The following is a 27,875-nucleotide window of genomic DNA, read 5'->3' as shown; positions in this document are numbered from 1 at the left end:
GTGCCTTTTGCTCCATGGGATCAATCATTTACCTGCCTCCAACCTTTGCTTCATTCCCTGCCCTGGGATGGGGGCACGGGGCTGGGGGGAATCTGGGGGTCACCAGAGTGGGGTGTCCCGCAGCATCCCTTTCCCTCCTGGATGCATCCCACCATCCCGTCTCCACTTGGCCCCTTTCTCCGCCGCGTGGGTCCCCGTGCAGGGCTGGGAAGGCGGCCCAGCGCCTCCAAGAGAAGGAGCAGGAGGAGGAGGGGTGGGGAGAGGCCATGCCGGATCTTTGCCAGATGTGGGAAAGGAGAGAAGGGGGGACGCCTTTCCCGCTGCTTTCCAAACCTGGGGGGGACCCCGTTCCCCGACGCGCAGCCAGGGCAGGAATGGCCGGGATGCCACCACTCGCCCCAGTTGAACGGGACAACCTTGGGGTGACCCCAGGCCCCCCGTGTGGGTTTGTGGGGGGGTGGGTGGGTGCTGCTGGCGACCCCCCCCGCTCTCGCCCCGCTCCAATCCCGCATTGTTCCCGGCTCGGCGGGAGGAGGAGGAGCAGGGCCAAGGGCCAGCGGGAAGGCAGGCGGGAAGGCGGGCGCCGGGACGTGCTGGAGCCGCCTGTCATGTTGGTGGAGCTGCTCTTCCAGGCTGCCTGTGTGTCCCTGTTCCTCTCCAGCGGCCAGGGCAGGGTGTATCCCGCGAGGAAGAAGCCGGCCAGCTTTGCCGTGGAGAGGTAGCTGGATTCCCCCCTTTTCCTTCTCCCTCTTCCAGCTACACCTGGGATGGGCAGCCTGCCGAGCTCCGGCTATCTCTGCCTCCCGCTGCAGGAGGGCTTGGCCGGAGGGGTCCCAGCCGGAGGGGCTAGCACCCCACAATTCCCTCCCTCTTCCCGGGTACGGGGGAGCATGACACTGCTCCCCGCATCCCTGTGCTTCTCCCCTCATCCCTGTCCTTCTCCCCACATCCCTGTCTTGCTCCCCGTATCCCTGTCCAGCCGGGGGGGGGCGCTTCTCCAGTCACCACGTGCTGGGATGTTCAGGATGGCTGGGAAGTGGTTGTCGCCTCTCTGTCCCACCTTATCCTACCTTCCTCTGATCCGTGCCATGCTCTGCTTCCCGGTTCATGGGCACATCCTGACCACTCCAGCTGTCCTCCTGTCCTCATATTCCTGGCACCTTTGCTCCATGCAGGGGGCTGGGGATAGGGTAGCCTCAGGCTCTGGTGTCCCATAGGCGCCGCGTGGGGCCCCACGTCTGCTTCCCAGGCTCCGGCAGCGGATGTTGTCCTGGCTGGATGCTGTCTCCGGGCAGCGGGAAGTGCACCCTGCGTGAGTACAGGGGTCTGGGGGGCTTGTAGGGGTCCTGTTCCCATTCCCAGAGCTCCTGTTCCCATTCCCACAGCGCTCTGCTCCTTCGGCTGCGGTGGTGGTTCCTGCATCGCTCCCAACCTTTGCATGTGCCCGGATGGAGAGCAGGGAATCACCTGCCCAGGTACTGAGAGAAGTGGCTATGCCGGATGCCCTTCCCTCTCCACACCATGAATCCCAAGGGATGGAGATGGCCACAATCCTATGGGCACTGTGTCCAACCCTCTTTCCTCTCCATGCTACAAATCTCAGCAGACAGAGGTGACCGTGGCTCCTTGTCACCTCTCCCTGGCACTGTCCCCATCCCTGGGGGATCCATAGAGTGGCATAGGAAGCGGGTGGTCCTGGAGTACCCCATGGACGCCATGTCCGTTTTCCAGAGCCTCCAGGGACTTGCGGAGAGTATGGCTGTGACCTGTCCTGTAACCACGGCGGCTGCCAGGAGGTCTCCCGCGTGTGTCCTGTTGGCTTCTCCATGGCCGAGACGGCCAACGGCGTCCGCTGCACGGGTGAGTAGGAGTGGTATATCCTGATGGGTATGGTGAGTGGAAGTGGTACATCCTGATGGGAGTGGGCATCCCTGTGGTGCGCACACCCCAAATCTGACCGTTCCCTGGGTGTCCCTAGACATCGATGAGTGCCAGAGCGCGGCCTGCGAGGGGACATGCGTGAACACGGAGGGAGGCTTTGCCTGCGAGTGCGGAGCTGGCCAGGAGCTCTCTGCTGACCGCCGCAGCTGCCAGGGTGTGTGGGGTCCCAGGGGGGTGGCTGGGGCTCCCAAGGGATCCTGACATCCTGACCCTCATCCCAACCCCTAGACACAGATGAATGCCAGGCCACGCCGTGCCAGCACCGCTGCGAGAACAGCGTGGGCAGCTACCGCTGCTCCTGCCGGCCCGGATACCACCTCCATGGGAATCGGCATTCCTGCGTGGGTGAGCACCGGGATGGGGCTCTTCCCATCACTCCCAGGGGATGGAGGTGACCCTGAGACCCTGAACACTGTGCCACACCCCATTCCCTCTCCATGCCATGAATCCCAAGCAATGGAAGTGGTCACTGAGCCCCTGCATGTATGCTTAACCCTTATCCCTCTCCATGCCATGAATCCCAAGGTATGAAGGTGGCCATGAGCCTGTGGGCACTGTGCCAGACCCCCTTCCCTCATCATGCCACAAATCCCAAGGGATGGAGGTGTCCATCAGCGCATGACCACAGTGCTGCCACCTCATCCTCATCCCTGTGTGAGCCATGCTGAGGCCCCACCCTGGTGCTCCGGGCTCTTTCCTCGACCACATCCCAGGGTGCAGCATCTCCTGCCACATTCCCTTATCGTGCAGATGTGGACGAGTGCCGGCGGCCTGGCACGCGCCGCTCTTGCCAGCACAGCTGCCACAACATTCCCGGCAGCTTCCGCTGCTCCTGCCGCCCTGGATATCGGCTCAGCGCAGACAGGGTGTCCTGTGAAGGTATCCGTGTCCTTCCCTGGGCTGGAGAAGCAGAGTGGGATGCTCCCACCTCCCTGCCAGCCCCAAGTGATGTCTCCACCTTCCTGATTTCCTTCCTAGGGTACCCTAAATCTATCCTGGCCCCGTCACCCATCCTGCAATCCCTGCAGCATCCACCCACACTTGTCCTGCTCCCTCCTGGCTCCCACCTGCTCCCAAGGGGCTCCCCCTCTCCCCATCTCCCTGTGGCAGCTCCTGGTACCCAGTTCCCTCCCTCCTCCCCATCCCTGTCCCCTGAGCCATTCCCACGTGCCATGGGAGCCCCCAGCACCTCCATCCCACCATCCCGTCATTGCTGGCACGGGGGAATTTCTCGGGAGCCCGGCAGTCGCTGGACAGAGCCAGGCTGCCAGAGCTGCACCTGCCAGGTGAGCATACCATACTCCCACCCTTTCCCATGGCACCATCCCAACCTGGGATGAGCCACCACATGTCCTGGCAGGGGGGACAAGTCCTCTGTGACACCGTGAGCTGCTCTGTTCCCTGCTCCCACCCGCTTCCTGCTCCGGCTGGGGGTTGCTGCCCCACCTGCACGGGTGAGTCCTGACCCCGATCCCCCCAATTCCCAGGATGGCCCCCCTTGAATTGCCAGGGGGACGCCCCTGACCCCCATGGCTTGCAGGGTGCCTGCATGAGGGAGTGGCCAGGGCCGAGGGCGATGTCTTCTCCCCATCTGATGGGAATTGCACCGTCTGCGTCTGCTTGGTGAGCTGGATTGGGATAGGAGAATCCCCCCTCATCCCTGGGAACCTCCCAGCACTGGAGACCCTTAACCCTGGGGATCCTCATCCTGCATCCTGGCTCAGCCATGGATTGGGATGCTCTGGAGCTGATGACACCCTCCCCATACCCCTCCATGGGGAATCAGGGTCCTCTTTCCCAGCCCTACATTCCCCTCCACAGGCCGGGAATGTCTCCTGCCTCTCCCCGGAATGTCCCCCAGGATCCTGCCCCAGCCCCTCTCCAACTGACTGCTGCTCCTGCAATCCAGGTGATCCCAGGACCCCTAGTCTGGGGGCATGAGTACCCCCAGGCTGGGCTGGGAGTGAGGGAAGAGCCGTGCTTGGCTCTCCAGCGCCACTCCTTCCCCTTTTCCCAGAAAAGTGCAATTTCCGGGGACACACATACACGCACGGAACCCGGTTCAGCCTGGATGGGGACGACTGCACCACCTGTGTCTGCCAGGTGGGTCCTGGATGTCCCCAGGGATGAGGATGCCCAAAGCTAGGAGGTCCCCAGGGATGAGGATCCCCGGGAATACTTCAGTGCTTCCCAGCACCTGCTGGGGGCATCCCAGCTTCACTTGGGGCTGATGGTAGAGACAGCAGGTGACCCATTCCCGTGTCCTCAGGGAGGAGAGGTGGAATGTTCCTTCACTCCCTGTCCCATGCTGGATTGTCCCCAGCACCAGCGGCAGCTGGGTCCCGGGCAGTGCTGCTCCACCTGCCGGGACCCTCCAGCCCCTGCCGGTGAGTCGGGATGAGTGACACAGCTGGGAATGGGCAGGCAGGGACGGGGAGAGGGATGAGGGGGAAAAACTGGGGGAAACAGGAATGGCATGGCATGGGAAGAACAGCTGGGATAGAGGATGTGGGGGACACTTGAGGATTGGGAGAGTGGGATATTGGGACATTTGGGGATGGGATGTGGGGAAGGGCAGGGTGGGATGAGGGGGGACAGCTGGAGACAGGGAGAGTGGGATGTAGGAGACACAGGTGGGATGTGGGGATACTTGATGATAGGAAGGGTGGGAGATGGGGAATATCTAGGAACAGGAAGGGTGGAATATAGGGAACCCCTGGGGTCAGGAAGGGTAGGTTTTACAGGACAGCTGGGAACACGGATACTACCCAGGTTGCTCCCTGGATGACAACGGTGTGGAGTTTCCCGTTGGACAGATCTGGTCTCCAGGCGATCCCTGTGAGTTATGCATCTGCCAGGTGAATGAGAACCTGCTCTGCTTCATTCCCTCTTCCCTATCCCTGCCCCAGCGCACGGCTCCTGCTCCATTCCCACCCTCAGGATGCCCATGGCCTGTCAGGCCCCAAATCCCCCAAATCCGTCGGGTTTGGGAATCCCGAGGTGTCTGTCAGGGTGTTCCTGCCTGCAGGCAGACGGCTCCGTGAGCTGCCAGCGCACGGATTGTGTGGAGACGTGTCCTTATCCCATCCGCATTCCCGGGCAGTGCTGCCCCGACTGCTCCGCAGGTGAGGGCGCGCCCGGAATTCCGGGATTCTGAGCCGCCTGGGGACCGCCTGAGCCCCTCTCCCCGCAGGCTGCACCTACATGGGGAGGATCTTTTCCAACAACGAGACCTTCCCATCGGCGCTGGATCCCTGCCTGAGCTGCATCTGCCTGGTGAGGGCTGGGCCGGGCATTCCCAGAGGATTTGCAGCTCCCACCCCGTGGGCTGAAGCCCAGTTTTTGGCTCCGTTGCAGGGAAAAGCTCCGGGGGCGCTCCGGGGTTCCTAACGCCCGGCCCTCGGGGGTCTCTCCCGTCTCTCGCAGCTAGGCTCGGTGGCCTGCTCACCTCTGGAATGTGCCGTCGTGTGCTCCTACCCCTTCCACCCCGAGGGTCGGTGCTGCCCTGTCTGTGAGGGTATGAGCTCGGGCGGGTCCCCAAAATCTCCCTGAACCCCCCCAAAATCTCCCCCAGCCCCCCAAAAACCCCCTCTGGACCTTGGTCCCTGCAGACTGCAACTACCAGGGCAGGAAGGTGGAGAACGGCCAGAGCTTCATTCCCGAGGGACAGCCCTGTACCCGCTGCACCTGCCAGGTGAGACCTCCCGCCCATTCCCATGGGATGCCCGTGTCCATGGTACCTGTGCCAGTGTCATTGGATCCCAGCAAGTGCTGGGCTGGCTGATCCCTGTTTTTCCAGCTTGGAGAGGTGAGCTGTGAGGAGAGGCTGTGCCCCCACTCCTGCTCTGAGCCCCACACACTGCCCGTGGGCTGCTGCCCATCCTGCCCAGGTAATGGGATCCCCGGATCCATCCCCAGGCACTTGGATGTGCCCCCTCCAGACTGGAGGTCCTGGGAAAGAGGTGGGTGCTGACCAAAATCCTCCCTCCATCAGCCACAGACATCCGGCTCCTGCTGCAGGGCAGTGACCTGTCCCCATCCTCATCCCCATCCTCATCCCAGTCCCCATCCTCACCCCCATCCTCATCCCAGTCACCAGTCCCTGAAGATTCACCCCCTGGCACCCCTCAACACCGCCGCTACCGCCTGGCCCAGCTCCTGCTTCCTACCACACTCCCCCTTGGCCCCTCTCCAGGGATTTGGGGTGCTGGGATGCCCCCTCCAACCACTCCAAGTCCCTCTGGAGACCCCTTGGCACCCACTGTGCCTCCTGACCCCCTCTCTGAGGCCACAGCCCCCCCCGATCCCACAGGCAGCCCTGAGGTTCAGGGATCCTCCAGGAATGAGGATCCCTCGGCAGAGCCATTGGACAGCCTCAGGTTCCAGGTGCCAGGTGTGCCTGGAACGCCGTGAGGAGGAGAAGGAGGATGAAGGAAAGGAGGAAAAGGGGGTCTGCAGGACCAGCAGGCCTGGCCCTGAGGAGGGAGCAGCTGTCCCCCTGCCACCAATAAAGTCACTCTGGTATTTATTCCCTGTCCCTTCATCCCTGCACCCCCCAGCACGTGGAGTCCTGGGGCTTGTCCTCTGGGAATTTTGGGATGAGTGGCTTTCCAGAATGATGAGGGCAGTGCTGGACGTGTTCAGCCCCCTCACCCTGAGTAGGGTTTGGGGACAGGAGGGACATGTCCTGCCCCAAGTCCCCCAGGCTGGGAGCTCCTCAGGGATGAGCAGAGCCACATCCAGGCTCCCATCCTTGGGGCACAGGGCGGGTGCAGCTGAGGGTGGCACCAGGGACACACCACATTCCCAGGGATGTGTTGGCCTTTCTCAGAGAGACACAGCACAGGAGCGCTTTTCCACACCTTTATTGTCCTCAGTGGTGGCAGGACTGCTGGGAAAGGGACAAGCCCTGCCAGCCACCGAGTTGGGGACACCTGGGATTCCCATCCCAGCTCAGGGCAGCTGGGACAGCCCCACCTTGTTGTTGGCCCTGTCGAAGATGACATAATACTCCCGGATAAAGACATCCCCCAGGATCCAGAGCTCGCCCTCCTCCGTGGGCACATCCATGCCTTGCAATCCCAGGCTGCAGTACCCGTTACTCTGCTCCAAGGACATGGAAGGGGGTGGTCACTAGCTGTTAGATCCCTCCCTCTATCCCCACAAACCTATTCCCAGTGGGATGCTCACCTTTATCACGTAGGCTCTGGGCAGCAATGGGAATTCTTGACCATTGATATGGAAGATGAGGCTGGGAAGGTTTTTGGCGGCCTCACAGCTGATCTGGGGAGGACACGGCAGGTTAGTGGTCATTCCAGCTGGGATCAAATGTCCTAGGGAGCATCCTGAGGCCTCACCTCACCACTGGAGCTGGCACCAAGGTGCTTCATGAGGGTCCGGAAGGCCCGGATAGGAACAGCCAGCAGAGTGGTTCCTGTATCCACGATGGCCTGGCATCCTAAGGAACAGGCCACTGGAGTCCCGCTGATAGAGACACTGGGAAGAGGGATGCAGAGTGAGCCTGGACTCCCCAAAACACCGGCTGGAGGGCAAGGAATACTGGGAATACCTCTCCATGGTGATCTGCCAGTAGGTTTCAGCAGAGAGTGGGATCCAGGAGATGCCTTTGGTGGTGTAGTAGGGATCGATGGCACCAAAGAGCACAAAGCTCCCTCCTTTGTCATCCCTGGAAAGGGAGATCCATCTGGGGTGGTTCCCAGCCCACCAATACCTCCATTCCCATTGGAAAATGGGGCCAGTGTGAGGGAAAAGGGAGAAATCCTCAGCAGCTTGGGCTGGGATTTACCTGCTCAGGTAGACAGAGAAAAGATGCCTATCCACAAGGTTTTCCATCATCATGTTGTCAAAGACAGGGGTGGCTCCGGAGGAGGCAATGCTTGGGAATGCCAACCCCAGGATGCCGTCAAAGGGGGCGTAGTAGAAGAAATCCCCTGGCTCTGTCTCAGCCAGCCCAAAAATCTGGTTGCGGACGCTGATGCCAGCAACCTGGGAGAAAGGAGACAGGTGTGGATTGGGCAGGATCCCATGGGATCCCATGGGATGAGGGGGCTGGAGCGCCTGGCCGTACGTTGACGGTGTCGTATCCCAGGACTCCGGTCATGCTTCCCGTGCCGTAGGCAATGAACAGGGTCTCATTGGTGCTGAGGAATGTGGAGGATTCCGCGGGATTGAAGCGGTTGTGGTTCCCTGTGGGAGTGGGAAGGATGGGGATTTGTCCCTTGGGAAAGACTGGGCAGAACCATGCAGGACCCCCAAAGGACACATTCCAGACTCATTCCAGACACCTACTGCAGGCTGGGCTGGAGCAGAAGACTGAGGGAACCCAGAGGTTGGAGGAGCCGGTGTCAAAGACCACGGTGAATTCCTGAGGTGGGGTCCCAATGGAGATGGTGCCAAAGTACTCATCCTGTTGGAATGGGATTGGGAAGGGGTTAAGGGGATGGGGAAAGGCAAATGGATAAGGGGCTAATGGAATAAGTTACAGGGATGGGGAAGGGACTAGTGGAATGGATAATAGGCCAAGGGGATGGGGAAGGAGCCAGTGTCCCCCTGTGCTCCCTGTTCCCAATCCCAGCCCCTCACATCCATGTAGTTCTCCAGGGGCTCCACAGTGATGCCCGGGAAATACTTGGCAGCCAGGTTGTAGGGATGCTGCTCCAGGTAACTCTCCAGCAATCCCTGCTCCCGCAGCCTCTGCCGCAGCGACTTCATCTTCCTCAGGGGCACCCTGTGGACAGGGACCGGGATGCATCACTGGGATGTGCCATTGGGATCACCGCGCATCCCACATCCCTGTTTTGGGGACCCCCTGGGGCTCACCTGGTCTGGAAGCCCTGGGCCAGGCCCACCAGGACGAGGAGCAGGAGCAGCTTCATGGTGGGAGCTCAAGGAAAATGTGCCTCCGATCCCGGCCCCGCTCCTTATATCCTGGCTCCGGTGTTTGGCCAGAGGCCCCGATAAGAAAGGCAAACTGCTCCTGGGATGATTATCAAAATGTCCTTAAGGAAGGGGGGTGGGAATGTCAAGCTGGGGGATCCTCGTATTCCTGGGGGGATTCAGGCCATGGGTGTGTTGGGATGGGCAGGAAGCACTCCAGATTATTCTGTGGGAGTTGGTGGGAATGCAGGGTTTTTTGTACCCTGAACGCTCTAATTCCTTGCTGGAGGGTTTGAGCCAGACGCTTCCAGGAATGGGGCAGCCACAGCTTCCCTGGGAATTCCATTCCCAGGAATGACTCACCACCCTCTCAAGGAAGAATTTCTTCCCAATATCCCATCTAAATCTGTGCTCTCCTACGAGGAAGCCGTTCCCGCTTAGTCCTGTCACTCCAGGTCCTTTTACAAAGTCCCTCTCCAGCTCTCCTGGAACCCCTTAAAGTGCTGGAAGAGGCTCCAAGGTCTCTCCAGGTCCTTCTCCTCTTGCCAAGGATCCATGAAGGATTTTCAGGCTGCCAGGTCCAGATTTTCCATTCTGGGAATCAACCAAGACTTCTTCCTTTCCAGCCCCCTACAACACATCCCATCCTCTTTTTTTTTTTTTTCCTCAGGGATAATCCAGTGCTCTGTCCCTTTTCTCCCAACATTCCCCATCCAGGTTCTTCTTCATTTCACTCCCCCAGTGCAACCTAGCATCATACCCTCAGATTCTTCGATCATTCTGAGCTGGGATGGGGCTGATTCCAAGGGAGGAATGCCAGCTCCAGCCTTAGGGAGCCTTTGATCTCCTCCAGGACAAGGTGACCGTTCCAGGAGCCATGGATCCAGCACGTGGTGGCGTGACCGAAGCCAAGTTGCCCAATCCTGCTCCCATGACCTTCATCCAGAGGCATCCAGAGCTTGGCCTTCCCCCAGCTCATCCCAGTTTTCCCCCAGTCCAGGGACTTCGGATGTGGGAATGGAGTGACAGGAGAAGGGGAATGGTTCCAAACTGGAAAACAGGATATTGGGAAGAACCTCTTACCTGTGAGGCTGGTGAGGCCCTGGAATGGATTTCCCAGAGAAACTGTGGCTGCCCCATCCCTGGTAGTGTCCAAAGCCAGGTTGGAGAAACCAACCTGGAACGTGTCCCTGTAGATTTTGGAGTTACCAAGTTTTCCTCCTTTTTTGGCCAGAATAGTAGAGAAAACAAAAATATTTAGTTTCCCCAGAGCTATTTATCCATTGAATTCCCAGAATGGCCATCCTTGGGGATCAGGATTCCTGTTTTCTCAATGGGAAAAAAACTCACATTTGCCCAATTATGGAAGCTCTAGGACAAGCTTATTGTGCTGCTGGTAAATCCCATCAAAGCAGAACAATGGATCCAACAGGGATGGATTTTTGCATGGATGATATCCACAGAAGGAAGAAGCTGTGGAATTCAGGACTGGGAAAAAAAATGGGAATTGCTATTTAGCACTAATTAAATCCAGAATAAAATTTGTAAGGTTGGAAAAATAACCCCTTTTAGGGCATGAAATGGCTTCCTGCGAGACAAATCCTGGATTTTCCCAACCTTGGTGGGGAAATGGAGGGCATGACTTGCTGGATCCTGGAATAATCCATCCCGGTGCTTGGGAGGTCTGTGGATGGGAGCAGGCGGCCTCCCTGCCACAGCTTTCCTTGGCACCAGAGGGCACCCCAGCGTGCCGAGATCCCAAAAACCCCCAGCTGGAAAGACGGATCTGGAAGCTTTCCCTCCCGGTTGATGCAGCCGGGGCTGGGTGAGGATTCCCAGGCAATAAAACCCTCCCAGAATTTAGGCTTTTACCGTGAAAATTCGGATTTTTAATGTCATTTTGATGTGGAAACGCCCCTTGGGATGAATTTAACTTTCATGGGAATCACCTTCTGGATCAAACGGGGATTTTTCAGGCTTTTAGGACATCAAAACTCATTCTGACAAAACTTCCTTAATTTTATCTCTGCAGTCTCCCAAAAAATTCCCCTTATGGAGACAGAGCTTTACTTGGAAATGGATTAATGAAGTCAACTTTTCCAGGCCCTGTTCCCAGTTTTTCTTGTCCCTTCCCTAAAGGCTTTTATCACATGGGAGCTTTATCGGAGCTGTCAGATGAAAGGAGGGAAATCTGACGCTCCTGAGGTGTCAAATTTCCAGGATTGGATTAAAAATATTTAATTAACTTATCAAGGAAGCCCAGGGATGTTGGCTGATCCATGTGGGAATGGAATTTGGCAAAGCAGGACCTCAGGGTTCTTTTCTCACCTCAGGTCACCTTTTCCTACCTGCTGTGGGTGATTTTGGCTGGGATTAAGATGTCATCCAAGGGAAAAAAACATGTGGAACCATCTTGTGTGGAACTTAAGGATACTAATAAGCAGCTAATGGGAATATCCTTCCAAAACCATCTGTTTATCCCAAATTTATTTCTGGACAACACTTTTAAATGGGTATTTTTTCATTTCTTCTATGCAAATCCAAACACAATTTTCCCCTCTCCTCAAACCTTACGCTTTATTATAAAACATTAATTAATCATTTTCCAGCTTTTCCAGGTCTGTGGAAACCGTTCCAAAAAGAAGCCTGGAAAATGTTTTTCCCCTTTGGCAAGTCAACTCCTTTTTCTTTCCCAGGGCACTGGGGGTTTGACCCGGTTATCAGCCACGCTGGGAACAAGTTGTGCTTGATTTGTCCAGAATTATTTGGGATCATATGACTCCCATTTGTTACACAACAGCTCTCAGGTGGTGGGGTCAGAGGCAGAGGTGCCTTTCCCAGATCCCAGCACTTCTGGAACAGCTGGGTGACCTTGCCCAGACTTCCAAAGTCTCCCGAAGGAGCAGAAATCATGGAGCTCTTCCCCTGCCTCATCCTTGCTTGGGTTTTGGGAATGCGGAGGTACAGGTGGAAACGTGGAGAATTTTCCAAGTGTGTTTTGGAAAAGCTGGGTTTGTGGAGAGGGTGATGAGACGGGAGCTTTCTCAGGAATATTCCTGTGTCATGCGAGGAGGAGCTAACCAGGTATTCCAGAGGAATCTGCTTTGATCCGGCTGGAAGAACCCGACATTTTATGAATTTCTGGGATATTGCCGAGGTCTGTATGTGCTTCCTAAACCACTTCCAACCTGGCCTCGGACACTTCCAGGTATGGAGCAACTGCAGCTTCTCTGGGCATCTCGCTTTGCCACGCTGACAGGGAAGGAAATATTCCCGATATCCAACTTAAACCCGCCCTGTGGCCATGCGAGGCCTTTCCCCCTTTCCCGGTCACTCCACGCCCTTCTCCAAAACCCCTCTCCAGCTCTCCCGGAACCTCTTACACCCCGGAAACATGAAGGATATAATTCCTAGAGCAGCTACAGCTCGGGGAGAGCCCCGCGGGTAGCCAAAGAGCGATTATTGATTAAAAAATGCCATTAAATTGATCCGTGCTGCCGCCCCCCCCAACATGGCGGCACTGGGACGAACCACCCCCCTCACGCCCGATGGGGGCGGGGGGAGGCACCCCTCCCGCCCCGCCGCGTGGCTACGCCCACTTCCTGTTTTCTCCGGAAGCCGGAAGCGGCTGCGACCGGAGGGTCGCGGTGGCGCTTTGGTGAGTCCGGGGGAGGGCCGGGAATGGGAATAACGGGAATAACGGCGGGATAACAGGGATAATGGCGCTGTTCCCGCCACGGCGTTCGCTGCAGCCCCGCAAGTATGCAGCCCTTTGCGTCCACTTTCCTGAGCGCCTGTGGATGCTTCCCAAACCCCACCCCAGGCTTTCCCACTCTTACCGTTCCCGCTTCTCCCTCTTAAACTCCATAAAAGTTCGCTAATACCCCCCTAAAAAACCCAAATCAGGTGATTTCTGCCCCACACCTGCAGCGCGGAATTTAATTCCCAGTTTTTCCCTCGAACAGGTTCATCTGGATCGTGGATTGGGCAACCCTGAGCCTCAGCGTGGCTGGTGCGGCATTCCCGGTGTAATATCCTTGGGATGTTCCACGTGGATGAGAGGTAGAAGAGTTTGGAGGGAACAGGACAGTGCAGGTGTGTTGTGTTTCCTTGGTTTTCAGGACATTCCATCCCACCTCTTGGAATTTACACCACACACGGGATGCTTGCTAAACATATCAGACAGCTGGGAATACTCGGGGTAAATCATGGATGTGGTGCAGGAAATCCATAATTTCCGTGGTCTTTTTGTTAATTTCACTGAATTCCATGGCAGGAGGGTGGAATTAGATGACCCCTGAGGTCCTTCCCAGCCCTGTGGGCGTGGTGGGATATCATCAGATCCCAGTTTCCTTGGTGGGATGGGATGGAGACTGGAATGAGGTGGATTCTGGAATGGGATGGAGACATCCAGCTGGAATTTGCAAGTCAGGGCTGTGGGTGGGTTTTTCCCTGACAAAACACCCTGGGACACACATAATTCCATCCAGATAGGCTTGGGAAAGGGGGAAAAGTCTTTTCCCAAGCAGGAGTTAGTGGGAATGGTGTTTCTCCCTCTCAGTTAACAGAACCCAGCACAGCAACTCCGAGGGCTTTAACCACCCTGGATTTCAGTTGGAAACCTGTTCCCAGTTGGATTTGGGAGTTGATTTGTCTCTTTTTCCTTGTTCCAGCAATCTGGGAGGATGGATACGCTGAGGAACCGGACAGTGGAGGAGCTCCGGGAGCTGCAGGAGGACTCCCAGGAGATCGAGCGCTTGGCTTTGGAATCCCAGGAGGTTTGTGCCAGGAGGTGGCTCCGGGGTGTCCTTGTCCCCTTCCTGTACTCACCATCCCAAATTCCATAGGTTCAGGAGCTCCAGCTGGAAAGGGAGATGGCCCTGGCTGCCAACCGGAGCTTGGCCGAGCAGAACCTGAAATTCCAGGTGCCGCTGGAGACGGGACGCAGCGACCTCTCCAAGAAATACCAGGAGCTGCAGGAGCTGGCTGGGAGGTGCAGGGAGCAGAAGGAGAAGCTGGGTGAGCACTGACATCTTTGCCCAGGAAGGATTCTGCTTCCTGGAAAACTGATATCCCTCTTTTTTCCAGCAGCCAGAGAGATCGAGGATGTTATTCCTCTTTTATTTCCCTCCTGCCATCAGCAGTTCCCAAGCCCTTTCCTGTGGGCTCTTTGCTGGTTTTTGCCTGGTTTCTGTTCTGTGGTAGTGATTTTTCCTTGGTTTTTCTTTCCCCCCTTGTTTTTCCCAGAGAAATTCTCGGCAGCGCTGCAGCCTCAGACTTTACTGGATCTCCTGCAGGTGGAAAGCCAGAAGATTGAAGAGGAATCTGAGGTGAGTTTAGGCCTTAAATCCATTGGGAATTCCAGGGATTCATCCTCAGAGACTTGCAATTAAACCCAGTCCCTAAAAACATAGATTATCTTTGGAGTCTGCTGGGTTTTCTCCAAAGGACTGGATCCATCCTTGTTTGTGTGTGGGTGTTGCTCCTTGGGATGTGGCTGGGGGAGAACTAAATCAGGATTTTAGGGAAGAGGAGCAGAGGGATGCAGGAATGAACCCGAGGCTGTTTCTCTCTTCCAGAAAATGGCTGAGAAATTCCTGGAGGGGGAGGTGCCCCTGGAGACATTCCTGGAGCAGTTTTCTGGGATGAGGAAGTTGTCCCACCTGCGCCGGGTCCGAGTAGAAAAGCTGCAGGAGATCGTGAGGAAGTCGGAGGGATCCCAGGAGCGCACCAGGGACATTCAGCCCCCTCGTCCTCCTCCTCCTCCTCCTCCTCCTCACGTTCCCACGGATCCACCAAAGCCCTTCCCATCGGGATCTCCAGCCTTCCCTCTGCCCTACAGCCCGGCTCCGACCCTTCCTCCTGGCCCCACTGCCCACGGAGCGCTTCCTCCTGCCCCTTTCCCGGGATCCCCGGTCACCGTGGGACACGTGGCTTCCTCCCAGCCCAGCTCCCAGTCTGCCTTTCCCTACCCTCTTGCTCCAGTTCCTGGATATCCAGCAGCTTCCACTTCTGACTCTGCAACAGGGTATCCCAAATCCACCGCGGCAGGCTTTTCCTGGTCTCCATCCCGGGGCCCGCCACAGCCCTTGCCCTATCCTGCTCCCCAGCCCTCTCCTCCCCCTGCCAGACCGGGATACTCTCCCTACATCCCACCTGGACCAGGGAGACCGCAGTGTCCGTACCCCACTCAGCCCCCTCTCCCAAATTTCCCGATCCCAACGCAGGCTCCCTATCCTGGGCCTCCCCCACCCTTTGGATACCCCCCACCTCCAAACCCTCAGCGTCCTACCTGGCCTGGATACTAATCCAGGACTTCTGGGGAGCATCCTGTGCTGATTCCTCCTTTTTTTGGGGACTGAGGAAGAGGAGGGATTCCAGAGTGTTGCTCCTGGATCCGTCGGTGCAAAGGAATTACACGGGATAAGTCACGGCTCCGGAGGTCGGAGCGAGAGGCAGAGCCAGACCAGCAGAAATCCGGAGAGGAGAAACTTCCAGGGAAACCTTGGAGCAGCTTCCAGTGCCTAGAGGGGCTCCAAAAGAACTGGACAAGGACTTGGACGAAGACTTGGAGTGATGGGATAACAGGGAATGGCTTCACGCTGTCAAAGGGTGGGTTTAGGTGGGATTTTGGGAAGAGATTCTTCCCCATGATGGTGGTGAGACCCTGGAATGGATTTCCCAGGGAAGTCATGGCAGCTCCATCCCTGGAAATGTCTGAGGCCAGGTTGGACAGGGTTTGGAGCAAGTGGAAAGGGATTGGAAGTGGCTGATCCCTAAGATCCCTTTTCACCCAAAGCGTTCCAGGGCTGTCTGTGGGAGTCAGTGATTCCCACTCGGGCCTGGGCAGCCTCCAGTATTCCCGACCTCCTGTGTGGTTTTTCGGGCTCCTCACATCTCCCTTCTCAGGAAACACTTGGAAACGGAGGGAATGACAAACGATGGAAACGGGATTTGCTTTGCTCAGCACTTTATCCTTTATCCACTTTATCCTGCCTGTATCCCTTTAAGTTATTTATAAGGAATGGTTACTAATGGACTAGGATGAGGGATTGATGGAAGCAATTCCATCCCTGGGATTAATTAGAGTAATAAAACTGGATAAATTAATTGCACTCTGGAGTCGTGGCCCTGGTACTTTGGGAAACAAATGAACATCCGGATAAGGATTGATCCCTTTATCCCTTCCTGGCATCCAACTTCCTTTGGATCCTACCACTGAAATCTTTCACCCACTCCCAGAACCATCTTCAAGTCTGCTTCAATTCCTGTGTTTCTTGCATTTATCCTTGGGATGAAAACCAGGAAAAAAGCAGTTTCCCTGTCCCAGTTTTCCCTCCTGGCTGGGGGTTTGGAGTCACACTGGGGTAATGGAAGGAAGAGGACAAGGTGTAATTAGTACAAAACCCCAATTTTATTACAGGTATTTGTTATTAAATATCTCAGACTCATTCTCAGTATTCCCATCCTTGCATCCCTATCCCTTATCCATCATCCCGACTCTATCCTGGTTTGGAGAAGCTGGTGATCCCACTATTCCAAAAGGCTCCTTACACCCCCTACCTCTTACATTCCTATAAATAGCTTTTTAAAAAATCACAAAAACCTCCTTTTCTTCCATGAGGAGGCTGGGAAGTGCTCCTGGAAGGGTGCTGGGATGCCCCCAAAGCTGAGGTGGGAGGTGGGATCAGCTCCTTTGGGAAGCAGGGAATCACACCCTGCGGGCAGAGTGCAGGTCATAGTCACTGTCTGAGGAGTTATCCGGAGGGTTGGAACGCCGGCACGCTGCTTCCAGAGCTGTTGAGAGCATGGATACACCTCGTTGGATGCACATCCATGGAAAAGGAATGGGAAGGAGCCACTTCCAGCACTTACCTGGGTAAGCGGAGAGCTGGGAGCTCCTTTTGGGGGGCTGAGCATAGTCGTTGTCCCCTCCCTGTCCCCGAGGCCTCGGAGCAGTGCTGGAGCGGTGGAAAGACACTGGAGAAGATAGCAGGATTGGGATTTTGGGGTTGGAACAGCAGCTTGGAGGAAACAAACCTACCTGGGAAGGGGCTGAGTAAAATTGGTCCCCGTTCCAGGCCCGCATCTCCTGGATGAGTTATATTCCAAAAGGAAGCAAGATCCGGGGCCGTTGTGCCAGGATCCAGGGGAGGACAGCCCACCCAGACCCCAGATCCATCCCCAGGAACTCCAAATCCCATTCTCAGCTCCCCAGCAAGCTGCTCCTCACCTGTCTGGTTGAGTCCCGTGGGACCAATCCACTGGCGCTGCTTCTTCTTGGAGACTGAAAGAGGGGGAATTGTGTCTCCAAGGATCTTCCCGTTCCTTCCTCCAGCTGCTTCCCCCCCGCCAGCCCCATATGTCATCCTGAATAATCCCCTCCTTCCCAATAATCCTCCCCCAGGATCCTCCACCTGCTCTTTTGTGTCTGCTTGGAGCTTAATCCCTCTTCCCGCTCCCACACTCCATGTGGGGCAGGCTTGGGGACAATATGACAGGGGGATCTGTCAGGCTGAGCAGGCAAATGCTCCCCCAAGGAGTTTAGGGAAGCATCCATGGAGCTGCCAGCCCTGAGCCGGCATGTGGGGATGGTGGAGCAGGAGAAGGAAGCAAAGAAGGATGAGGATCCCGAGGCTGTCCCCTACTTCTCTTCATCAGCTTCCGATAGGCAGGAGGGCCGCAGATCAGGAAAAGGATGAGGAAAAGCAGCAGGGCCAGGCAGATGCTCACAACGGTTCCAGCAGATGTTCCAGTGGGAAGTGGCTTTGAGTCCTGGCCTGGAAAGGGCGCGGATGTTACTGGATGTGTCCAGCTGGAGGTTGGTGCTGAGATGTGAATATCCATTACCCTGCCAGGAACCCAAATCTCACGTGGATTTGGTCCCCCCATCCCTGCCTGTTCCATAGGAGTGGGAATTCCAGCTCCCAGCCCAGATCACATGGCTTACACACAACTCTGGTCCGGGAGCAGGTCCGGATGTTGCCAAATTTGGGCTGGCAGAGGTGCAGGGGTTCAAGCCCACAGGTGACTCCTGTCGAGGGAGGCTCCTGGATTTCCGTGCTGGAAGTGAGATTGCCGCAGCCCAACTCCTGGCAGATCTGCTGGCCATGCTTGTCTCGCTGCGCTGCTCTGGATTCACACAGATCCCACCACTGTCCTGCATGGAACACCTGGATGTCCCCTTCGCAGGGAGTGGGGCCGGCTGCCAGCCTCCGCAGGGCCCGCGGCTGGGAATCTGTGGGAGAGAGAGTACATCCTTAGGGAGAGGGGTTGGATCCATTGGATCCACAGAGAGAGGTCAGACCCGTGGGGAGGGATGAAATCCTCGAGGAGAGGGAGCAGATCAATGGGCACAGGGGGATCAGACCCATGGGAAGGTGGGGATCAGATCCACAGAGTGGGGTCAGAGCCACAAGGAGAAGGGAGTCAGATCCATGGAGATGGGTCAGACCTGTGGGAAGAAGAGCCAGAACCACAGGGAGAGAGGAGTCAGACCCGCAGGCAGACAGGGATGATATCCACAGGGATACTGCTGGCGCATGCTCCTCCTTCTCCCAGCACCAGCTTCTGGCACAGGGATGCTCCCGCCATCTCCCCTCATGCCACAGGGACTGAACCAAACCAGAGCCAGGCATGGAGGGGCTTTGAACTCTTCCCATGGGAAATGCAGCATGGAAGCTGGCTCTGCCAGCTGCCACAGCCCATTAAACCCCCAAATCCCACAGGATTCCAAGCTGGGGCAGATGGCAAGACCCACAAGGAGCCTGCTCCAAGCTTTATGGCTTGGCTCTCTGTGCCATGGAGCTGGCACCGAGCTGATTTCCAGGGAAAGAGTCATGGAAAATGACAGGGAGAAGCCTGTGGCTGAGAGATGCTCATGGCAAGGGAAAGAGGCTCTGGCAGGGACATGCCTGTAGCAGGGAAGAGGGTCATGGAAAAGAAGGGATATGCCTGTGGTGGGGAAGATATCCAGGGACATGCCCGAGGCATGGAGATGATTGGAGCATGGAGATGCCCAAGGCTGGAAGGTGCTCAGGGAAATGCCCGAGGCATGGAAGTTGCTCAGGTAGCTGCCCACAGCAGGATGCCCAGAGCCTGGTGCCTGCCAGTGTTCCCCACCCCCAGCTGGAATCTGGGATGCTGCCATGGCTGCTCTCCCTCCTCAGCTCATCCTCCTCGGAACTGCCACACTCAGCACTGCCGGGAACTGAGATTTCCTGTTTTGCCTTCGCACGCCAGAGAGGAAGAGCAGGAGTGGGTGGATGGGGCCCATGGGGCAGGCTGAGATGGGGCTGGTTCTCTGTTCCAGGCCCCAAAATCCCCCCGGGGTATCCCACCAGAGGAGCAGGAAATCACGGATGCTCCAGGACCATTCTCACCTGAGCAGGTGATGAAGGCGGGCCTTTTCCCCCGGGAGCTGGTCCTGTTGAAGCAGTCCAGCAGGGAACGGCTCCCGCAGGAATCCATCGCCTCCCACCGCACCGGCAGGTGGATCCCTGGATCCGGCTCGCCGTGGCTGCTCCCAGCAGTGCCACAGTGCAATTCCTGGCAGATGAGGGTGACCAGATGTGTCCAGGTGTGCAGGGTGCTTGCCACAGCCCCCCACAGCCCCTGCTTGTGCAGCTCCAGGAAGCCAGAGCAGCTGAAATTCCCGTCCACCAGCCGCAGCCTTGGGGGTCCTGGAGAGGGATTGGTGATGGAAGAGGAAGTGTTATGGATTGGGGTGGCAATTTTTCCATTATTTAGCAGGAAGTTCCCAAATTTGAGGCCACGGATTCCTCGGGATGAGATGCTTACCCGTGGGCTCTGGGGTGGTGGTTGGGGGTGCTGGCGTGGGCTTGAGAGTGGCTTTCACTGGCTCTGGAATGAGAAGAGAGGGGCCACGTGGGCATGGATGATCCCTAGGGATTGAGGTGGCCAGGCTGGGGGTCCAGGCTCACCTCTGCAGGCAACAATGACATGCCATGTGCAGTTTTCCAGCTCCCAGTGGCATCCCGCTGGCTCACTGCACCTCGAGGGCTGACTCTGTGGCCCTTTCCCACCAGGAATGATGAGCTCCAAGGGCTCAGAGGTTGGGGGGCCGCACTCCAGCCGCTGGCAAATCCACTTCAGGTGGCCCACACTCACGCTCTCCCAGCAAATCGGTCTCCATTGGTTTTCCCAGTTCACCTCCAGTATCCCAATGCAGCGGCAGCCGCCTCTGGTGAGTCTCAGGATGGATTCTGCGGGAAAACACCGGGAAACCACCATCATTAGGGGCTTTCCTTCCTTTCCCAGTGGGTTTTCACCCTGGGAACAATTGAAAAACCCCTGGTGGGGGCTGTGGGAAGCAGTGCAAGGAATGGGAGCATAGAGGGGTCGAAGGAATGTGGGGGCCTGAGCTGGGTCCCCACGACGCCGCTTCCGGATGATGCAACTCCAGCACCTGCCATGCTCATGGAGCTGTGGAGGCATTCCCAAGGGGCTGCTCCCCAGTTCTCACCTCCAGGGATCCAGGTGGCTCCTCCATGGTCAGAGAAGGCTGCGAGAAAGAGCGGAAATGGGGTGTCAATCCCTCATCCCACCCTGGCGACCCCGAGCTTGGGACAGCGGCTCCGCGGCTCAGCCCATTGATGGTTATTTTGTGGAAAAGGGGGATTTTATGGGAAAACTGGGATTTTTGGGGAGAAAGACGATTTGCTGACTACCCACCTGTCTGCTAGGGGATTTTTAGGCCTGAGAAAAGAGGAGGGCCCTGCAAATTACCACTAATTAACCCTGCTCCTGTGTGGAATGTTCAGGAAGGGTGCCATGAAGATGGAGGGAAGGGTGGGAGCTGTCAGGGAATGAGGATGTGGGGATACCTGGCCGCCTTCAGCACTCTTGGCTCAATCTTGGGACCCTGGGGACCCCCAGAGTGAGGTGAGTGGGGGATTAGGAGGTCACCAAGGTGCTTCCCACCCCAAGCCCCAAATTGTGGCTCCCTCAAGGTGCCGATCCCACCTGGAGCGGGAAAACCAGGGGGGTTCTGCCACGAGATCTGAGTGGTGCACCGAGGTCAGGGTGCCTGATACTCACCCCACATTCCCAGCAGGAGGCACAGGATGGGCAGCCAGGTTGCCATGGGCTCTGCTGGTGCCATGGGGGCACGGGAGGCTCCGGGGGCTCCGCCGCCTCCGCTGCCCGACCCAGAGCAGGCGAGGGAGGGGGCCCGGACAGGAACCGGCTGTTTTTCCTCCCTCTGTGGTTTTTTGACGTCACCTCTGGGCCCGTTTGAAGACTCTGTTGCCTCCCTGGGTCCCGCCAAGCACGAGAGGAAAGGGGTGAGAAACGTGTGGGGTTCAGCCCCCGCCAAATCCCCGGGTCTCTGCTGCTCTGGTGAGGGAGGCAGTGAATATATCCAGTGCCGAGGGAGATTTGGGGGTCTCCGAGCCCCCCAGGCTTACAGAGGAGTCAATGTCCATCCTGACATCCCTTAAAACCCTGTGATTACCCCCAGGAATAGGATGGGGGAAGATTTTATCCAGGCACATCCCAGGTTCTGGCATTCCAGGGACACCCTACACTCCTGCAAGGGCACGTGGGCCTGGACCCAGCCAGGGCAGAGGCATTAATTGATTGTGCCCTAATTAAATGCTGTGAATCCAGGTCAGGCATGCTAATGAGGCAGCTGTTTTCCATTGACTCCATGGTATTCTTGCTGGAAGGCGAGATGAATGGAACTTCCCATCCCATCCTGCTCCAGCATCTGTGGATGCTCCAGTCCCCAGCCCTGGAGTAGGATCTCAGCATCTGGGTGCTCCCTGTAGCCATCACTCATTCCCATCCCAGTTATCCCAGCAATTCTGCTGATCCTGATGGAAGCAGGCCCCATTGGAATATCCCACATGGGGGTCCGGGAGCTGCCCACCACCCACTTTGGCTTTGAAAATTCCCTGGAAAAGGGGTGCAATTCCCAGGCCTGCTCTCAGGATTCAGTGGAGTGTCCGCAAGCTGCAATCCCCCAAAAATCAACGTGAAATTTGGGATCACCTCAAACATCCCAGGACTCTGTGCCTCTAGGAAGGATCCTGTTATCCAGGGGTATGTGCCCCCCATGGATATGGGGTGCTTGGGGTCCAGCCCTTCCCTCACAGCCGTGACTGCCTCTGGAGGCCATGAGATCCCAGGGGCAGGATTTGGCTTCAGATTGAGCATCTGCCTTGCCTCGGGCGCTGCGAGTCAGCTCAGCATCCTGAGCATGCCGTGGCAGCTCGGGATGATTGGAATCCCTTCCCGGGGGGAGTCTGGGGAGCGCTGGGAAGTGCTGACAACGCTGCCAGCCGTGAGGAGCCTTTTAAAAAGCAGGATCTGCCTTTGGAGTGAGCAGGAAGGGGCTTGTCAGCTGTCGGCAAGCTGCTGGGATCATAATGATGAGGAAAAGGGGGATTTTCTGGGCAGGAGCAGCTCGGAGAAATGGCTGGCACTGATGTGGCTGTGTGGGGATGGAGGTGCCACCTTGGATGGGTTGTCATGCTCCAAGGGCACTGATATCCCCAGGGAGCTGGTGCCCCCAGGCTGTTGGTATCCCCAGGGAATTGGTGCCCCCCAGGGCTTTGGTACCTTCCAGGGCTTTGTTATCCCCAGGGAACTGGTGCCCTCCCGGGAATCAGCACCCTCAGGACGTTGCTAACCCCTCTGCACCACATTGGGATCCCACCCAGTACATCCATACCCCCTGAATTTTGGGACCCCTCCAGAGCATCAGGACCCCCCCCAATTCATCAATCCCTCCAGGCCTGTCCATGCCAGAATCCCATCATCACCTCCATCCCAGCCCCCCCGGCACCCAGAGCAGGAGTGGGGCTGGGGCACCCCCCGTGCCCGCTCCGCTCGCAGCCCGCGCCTCGCCCAGTGCCCTTTGTCGGGGTTTTGCTGCTATTTTGGGATTTCCTCCGTTGTTGCGGCTCCTTTGTGCGGGGCCTCTCGCTCAGCAAAGAGCTGGAGGATGTGGGGGGGCCACATTTTCCACTTGGGGTGCAGCTGAACCCCGACCTCCTCCCCGGGGAGACAGAAATCCGATGGCGGGGCTGGGACAGGAGCAACCGGCTTGGGATGGGCGGTGGGGAGGGGACAGAGGGGTCCCTGTCCTGGGGTGATGGGTGGGTGGTGCGCCCCCTCCCAGCTGGGAGCACCCTGAATCCCAAATCTGGGATGGTGCTTGGCTCCAGGAAGCTGCTTGGCTCCAGCTTCCTGCTGGGATATGGATGGATTGGGAGGTGCTGAAGGGTTTGGGGGCTGTATCCCACCCTCATAGGACACCAGCCACTGGGTCTGGGGTGGCACCTCAGTGGCTTCCCTTCCAGCATCCCTGGAAGCCTTCCTGGACAGGATTTATGGACAGCAAGTTCCCGGGATGGGGGCTGTTCCAGAAGGGTGTAGGCAAGCTCTGGGGCAACACCTGGGACTTCCATGTCAGCCCTTCCTGCAGTTTAATTTCCACCCCTGGTGCTATTGAGCTGGATCAGGGCCCTGCCTCCCCCTTCCCTCCTCCTGTGGTCTGGGAGTGGGATATTTGGCCATCTTTGTGTCACTTAGTGGACGAGTGGGAGCACTTGGTGGCCCAGCCTCACTGCGGGGCTGGTGACACCCCTATGGACAAGGGACATGGGGGGAAAAGCTTTTAATGGCAGCACAGGGGAGATGCCTCGAGACTTCTGGAGGAGATGGCCGAAGAATTCCAGGAGATTTGGCCTCTGGAGTGGTGGGACAGGCTCAGTAGGCAGAGTCCTGGATGTCATCGTAGTCGCTACCCTCGGAAAAGTCAGGATCCTCCCCGTGTTCCCCAGAAGGATAGGATGGATCTGACCAGCCTGCAGAAAGAGCCCATCAGGAGGATTTGGGCATGCCTGGAACTCTCTCTGTGCCCCACCTCCAGCTCAGAATCCTCACCTGGATGTGAGGAGGTATCTCCGGGGGGCTGTGTCTCCTGCACGTTCTCGTACCACTCCCCCGAGGAGGTGCTGGAGCTGCCGTCGGGATCGGGATCTGCCGGAGCTGCAGGTACCCAGGGCTGGGAGGGCACTGGGGCAGGCACTGCCAGGGGAGCTGGGAGGAGCAGAGTCACCAACTGGCACTTTCCAGCCCTGCTCCCACTCCGTGGGGTCCCATTTCCTCACTGAGGCTGAACCCATCCGTCTTCCCATCCTTGGGGTCCCTCTATCCCTCCTCCCATGCCTGCTCCTCTACTTGGGGTCCCTGAACCCCCATTCCCTCCCCATCCCTGTGGTCTCTGCATCCCCTTTTCCCATCCTTGGGGTCTCCCCATCCCTGCTTCCATCCTGCTCCCACACTTCCCACCTGTGCCGTAGCCATGGCCAGTGGCTGCCGGGTGCTGCTGGGTGCTGTGGGCCGGCGGGGGAATGCTGCCATTCCAATAGGGCTCTGTGGATGAGGATGAGCTGGAGGAGCTGCGGAGTGGGGGGCCCGGTCTGGCCGGCTCTGTGGGAACAAGGGCATCAAATGTGGGAACAAAGATATTGGAAGAGGGGGTGGCCACTCTTCCATCCATGAGACAGACCCCCCACTTTGTGTCATACCATCCTCAGGGAATGGCTCCATCCTCTCCTGGCTGGGTCTCAGAGGGAGAAGATCCTCCCTGGGATGCCGGCGCAGGGAGTCTGTGGGAAGGGCAAAGGGGTGGGAACATCCTGGGTGACAGGGATCCCAGGACAGGGCCTCAGGGATCCCAGAGTGCATCCCCAGAGGAAGTGGGATGCTCACTGTAGAAGGTGGACAGGGCGATGGGAGGCTTGCTGCTGAACTCATAATATTCCGAGTCGGAATCAGAATCCTTGGAAATGGCTGTGACCAGACAGTCTGAGGGTGACAAGGGGATGTGGCATCTGTCACCAGCTGGCACCTCTGGCCCCACAGCCCCTGGGGGGACCTGTCAGACCCACCTGATCCTTTGGGAAGGCTGGTGGGAGCCTTCCTGTAGTCGTTGGGGATCCCGGAGGGTGTGTCAGGGCTCTGGGAGCTGTGGGTCACCCGGACTGTCATGGGTATTCCCAAGGAGGACATGTCTGTGGGGACAAGGGGATGCACCCACTCCGTGGTTGAGCTGAGCCCAAAAAGTGGGGATTGTGTCCCAGTTCCATGTCCGGATCCAGAATTCCTTACCACTCCTCTTCCTCAGCCTCAGCAGGGCAGCAGAAAAGGCCAGCACAGAGAGCAGGAACAGCGCGGCCAGCATCAGGCACAGGGCAAAGAGGGGACTGTCCACTGCTGGTGTCCCCGAGGTCGGGGTCCCCTCCTCGGCTGGGACAGAGAACGGACACCGCTCATCCCACATGACTCTTACCTCCTGGGAATTTTACCCTGATCCCAGGGAACGGCCGAGCTCTTGGACACTCACCATGCAGGACAGTGACATTCCTGGGCGTCACCTCGGCTGCCGTGGGCGTTGGCGTCTCCAAACCCTGGGAGCCTGGAAAGGGTGGGAACAGAAGTCGGATGCTTGGGAGAGAGAAGGACCCAGGTCGTGCCTCAAATCCCATCAGGAAGGATGCGGTACCATTGCAGATGACCCCGGCGGCCCAGGATTGGTAACAGGGCGCGGATTTATTGAAGATCCAGTGGCACTGTGCCAGCGAGGGCTGCAGGCTCCCGCACATGTACGTCATCTTCCCGGGGAGCGTGTGTCTGAAGGCAGGCCGCTGGAGCACATCCCCACATCCCAGCGTCCGGCACAGCACCGTGGCCTCCGTGTCGTACCAGGTGCTGTAACACACCGTGCTCCAAGTGCCACGGAAAAACACCTCCACCCTGCCGGCACACCCATCCCGGCCTCCGGAGAGCCGCCACTCCTGGTGCTCTGCAGGAAGAACGCAGAGATGAAGATGTGCCATCCACACACCCTGCTCTGGAATATTCCAAACCCACCTGAGCAAACCACACCGGCGTCCTCCTTGTGGCTGCAGTCGTGCTCCAGTGCGGCCGGGCATTCCCAGAGGTCCCGCTCGTGTCCCTCGCATCCCACCTCATCCCGGAGGATGGGGCCGTGCCCGCGGCCGAAGGCGGCGTTGCCCTGGGCTCTCACGGCATGGCCGCACTGGAGCTGGCGGCACACGACGTCGGCGTCGGGCATGTCCCAGCCATCGTCACACACCGTCCCCCACGTCCCCTCCTGCTCCAGCTCCACCCGGCCCTCGCAGCGGCTCCGGCCGCCTGCCAGCCGGAGCGCTCTGGGACCTGGGAGATGCACCGGGAAGGGTGAGCTGGCATTGTCCCAGAATCCTGAAAAGTGGGTGTAAGGATGTCCCTCACCCTGCCACACTCACCCGGTGTCACCGAGGTGTTCCCTGTCGGAATATTGGGAGGTTCCATCGTTTCTGTGGGGACTGTGGGGAGAAAGGACAGAGGGATGAGGAGCTGAGTCCCCCAGGATTCCCAGTTCGAAGGGGCGCATCTCACACCCACCAAAATGCGGCCAAGAGGATTCTCCCAGCTGTGAGTGGCACAGTGGGAATCCCCCCGGGCTCTGGCAAAGCAGTCATGGAGCTGCTGCATCCCAAAAATCAATCCCTGTGTGCCCCAGGATGTTTCTCTGGGCTAAATCCTGGTCTGGGATCTGCTGGGAGATTTTGGCCTTAAATATGGGAATACTGGGACACAACTCAACAGTGGAAGAGCTGAAATTTGGGATGTCATCCTGCATCCGTGTTGTTCCCGCCTTCCGGTTCATCCCTGCCGACTCAGAGGGGCTGGACCTGTCTGTACCCACCTGCCTACACCCATTCCAGAGCCACAGGTGAGCGAATTATCCAGTTATCCCTAAAAATGCCCCATTTGGTTCCTCCGGGGGAAGGATTCAGCCCCAGAAGGGAGGCATCCAGGGGGGTGCTTGGGTGGGAATGCTGGGAAGAGACACCAGAGCTGGTGCAGTGTGGATTGGAGTTAAAGTGTCCAAGGAAAAGGCCAGGGATGAAGGGAGAAGGTGGGAACAAGCTGCTCCAGGTGGGGAAGGAGGCATGACAAGGGCGGAAATGGGGTGATGGGGCCGTTTCCTGATCAATTGGAGGCCTCGAAGCAGCTCCTGGCAGACATTTTGGCAGCCCAACAATTCCAAATCCTGCCGGGCTGGGGAGGACAGGTGGCATCACATCCCAAAACCATCCAGGGGGTACATGAGACAGGACAGGCTTCAGGCCCTGACTGTCACCCCGTTCCTGAAGGGATTGTAGATGGGATGGCTCCGAGAGCACCTTTAAGTGCTTAGGGTCCTCTTCTAGGGGTTCCCAGGGTGCTTTTGCCGGGGATCCAAGGGGACCCTAACCCTTAGAAGAATCCCCAAGCCTTAGGATACCCTTCAGGGGATCCCTTTCCCTCCGAGTGTGCTGAGGCGCAGCATCCTTCACCAGTGACACCCCTGTTGGGGACCCCCCAGAACCCCCAGTGCTCCCCATCCCAGGGAGGTGGCAGGTCCCCCACCCCCAAATCTGTGGCTCCACCACCCCAAGGTCCCAAGAGAGCAACAGCAAGGGCTGGGATGGGGACGGTGACATACCTTGTGCAGGTGTCACGGCAGAAAGAGCCACCAAGAGCAGGCAGAGCCCCCCCATCCCATCAGTGGGGCAGCCCCATGGAATTGAGGGGTCTGGGATTCAGGGAGTCCCTCTCTCAGCAGCTTGGGGACGTGGCTTGGCCGTGCCCCCGTGCTCCGGCAGCTCTGGGAGTGTGGCAGCGGGCAGGAAGCCGACTCAGTGCTGTGGGGCGGAGGAGGGTGATGGGGTGGCTCCATCCTGCCCTGGCGGGGAGGAAACAGAGTTTTGGGGACCCCAGAGACCCTCCGGGTCACAGGAGCCTCGTGGGTCTGGTGCTCCCAGCCCGGGGGACACAGATCTGGTGGAGCCAACATGATCTGCAGCTCGTTTGTGCCTCTGGGTTGTGGATTTGGGATGGTGGCATGGGGGGACTCGGGGTCTCCCGAGATGTGGGACATCTGTGGGGTGATGAAGAGCCAGGAATTCCCCCCTTCTCCCTGTTTTTTGGAGTCAATGTTACCTGCAGTTTCA

The 27,875-nt window shown here is 57.9% G+C and overlaps 5 protein-coding genes across 13 annotated transcripts; 2 read left to right on the top strand and 3 right to left on the bottom strand.

Annotated features, from left to right (window-relative positions):
• The first annotated feature begins 357 nt into the window (after positions 1-357).
• VWCE (von Willebrand factor C and EGF domains) lies at positions 358-10,701 on the top strand. 5 transcript variants are annotated; one of them, XM_059848556.1, is made up of 21 exons: positions 369-718; positions 1,218-1,312; positions 1,386-1,475; positions 1,732-1,860; positions 1,979-2,095; positions 2,170-2,286; positions 2,692-2,820; positions 2,920-3,227; positions 3,302-3,395; positions 3,482-3,564; positions 3,763-3,850; positions 3,959-4,044; positions 4,211-4,328; positions 4,714-4,779; positions 4,974-5,066; positions 5,135-5,217; positions 5,368-5,458; positions 5,553-5,635; positions 5,741-5,831; positions 5,936-6,462; positions 7,279-10,701. In XM_059848556.1, the coding sequence occupies exons 1-20, from the start codon at positions 375-377 to the stop codon at positions 6,352-6,354; spliced, it is 2,724 nt and encodes a 907-aa protein (XP_059704539.1). In that variant the 5' UTR covers positions 369-374; the 3' UTR covers positions 6,355-6,462; positions 7,279-10,701. The 5 variants fall into 5 exon arrangements, with proteins under 5 accessions (XP_059704542.1, XP_059704539.1, XP_059704540.1 ...); XM_059848557.1 differs by having other exon boundaries at positions 4,714-4,799; positions 5,045-5,066; XM_059848555.1 differs by having other exon boundaries at positions 4,714-4,799; positions 4,970-5,066.
• On the bottom strand, positions 6,792-8,920 carry PGA5 (pepsinogen A5). Its single transcript, XM_059848565.1, has 9 exons — positions 8,782-8,920; positions 8,545-8,689; positions 8,251-8,368; positions 8,030-8,148; positions 7,748-7,947; positions 7,511-7,627; positions 7,299-7,437; positions 7,132-7,224; positions 6,792-7,044 (listed from the first exon to the last, which is right to left on the bottom strand). The coding sequence occupies exons 1-9, from the start codon at positions 8,835-8,837 to the stop codon at positions 6,895-6,897; spliced, it is 1,137 nt and encodes a 378-aa protein (XP_059704548.1). The 5' UTR covers positions 8,838-8,920; the 3' UTR covers positions 6,792-6,894.
• A 754-nt stretch (positions 10,702-11,455) lies between the features above and the next one.
• Positions 11,456-15,953, top strand: VPS37C (VPS37C subunit of ESCRT-I). Of its 3 annotated transcripts, none has more exons than XM_059848568.1 (6): positions 11,456-12,046; positions 12,804-12,933; positions 13,512-13,616; positions 13,686-13,857; positions 14,086-14,168; positions 14,418-15,953. In XM_059848568.1, the coding sequence occupies exons 3-6, from the start codon at positions 13,524-13,526 to the stop codon at positions 15,144-15,146; spliced, it is 1,077 nt and encodes a 358-aa protein (XP_059704551.1). In that variant the 5' UTR covers positions 11,456-12,046; positions 12,804-12,933; positions 13,512-13,523; the 3' UTR covers positions 15,147-15,953. The 3 variants fall into 3 exon arrangements, with proteins under 3 accessions (XP_059704551.1, XP_059704549.1, XP_059704550.1); XM_059848566.1 differs by lacking the exon at positions 11,456-12,046 and adding an exon at positions 12,093-12,496; XM_059848567.1 differs by lacking the exon at positions 11,456-12,046 and adding an exon at positions 12,477-12,598.
• Positions 15,954-16,233: 280 nt separating this feature from the next.
• CD5 (CD5 molecule) lies at positions 16,234-23,328 on the bottom strand. The gene is made up of 10 exons (XM_059848564.1): positions 20,899-23,328; positions 20,324-20,362; positions 19,782-20,063; positions 19,639-19,701; positions 19,221-19,520; positions 17,789-18,076; positions 17,487-17,618; positions 17,072-17,125; positions 16,714-16,818; positions 16,234-16,635 (listed from the first exon to the last, which is right to left on the bottom strand). Exons 1-10 carry the CDS (start codon positions 20,960-20,962, stop codon positions 16,550-16,552), a joined length of 1,413 nt encoding a protein of 470 aa, XP_059704547.1. The 5' UTR covers positions 20,963-23,328; the 3' UTR covers positions 16,234-16,549.
• Positions 23,329-23,467: 139 nt separating this feature from the next.
• CD6 (CD6 molecule) lies at positions 23,468-27,554 on the bottom strand. Of its 3 annotated transcripts, XM_059848560.1 has the most exons (12): positions 27,368-27,554; positions 26,142-26,201; positions 25,744-26,052; positions 25,376-25,675; positions 25,217-25,288; positions 24,982-25,119; positions 24,762-24,884; positions 24,583-24,678; positions 24,399-24,479; positions 24,160-24,300; positions 23,752-23,907; positions 23,468-23,672 (listed from the first exon to the last, which is right to left on the bottom strand). In XM_059848560.1, the coding sequence occupies exons 1-12, from the start codon at positions 27,420-27,422 to the stop codon at positions 23,575-23,577; spliced, it is 1,629 nt and encodes a 542-aa protein (XP_059704543.1). In that variant the 5' UTR covers positions 27,423-27,554; the 3' UTR covers positions 23,468-23,574. The 3 variants fall into 3 exon arrangements, with proteins under 3 accessions (XP_059704543.1, XP_059704545.1, XP_059704546.1); XM_059848562.1 differs by lacking the exon at positions 24,583-24,678; XM_059848563.1 differs by lacking the exons at positions 24,583-24,678; positions 24,762-24,884.
• Between the last annotated feature and the right edge of the window lie 321 nt (positions 27,555-27,875).

Source organism: Haemorhous mexicanus, chromosome 6 (assembly GCF_027477595.1).
Source record: "Haemorhous mexicanus isolate bHaeMex1 chromosome 6, bHaeMex1.pri, whole genome shotgun sequence".
NCBI classification, from domain to species: domain Eukaryota; kingdom Metazoa; phylum Chordata; class Aves; order Passeriformes; family Fringillidae; genus Haemorhous; species Haemorhous mexicanus.
This window is presented reverse-complemented; position numbering and strand designations above follow the sequence as displayed.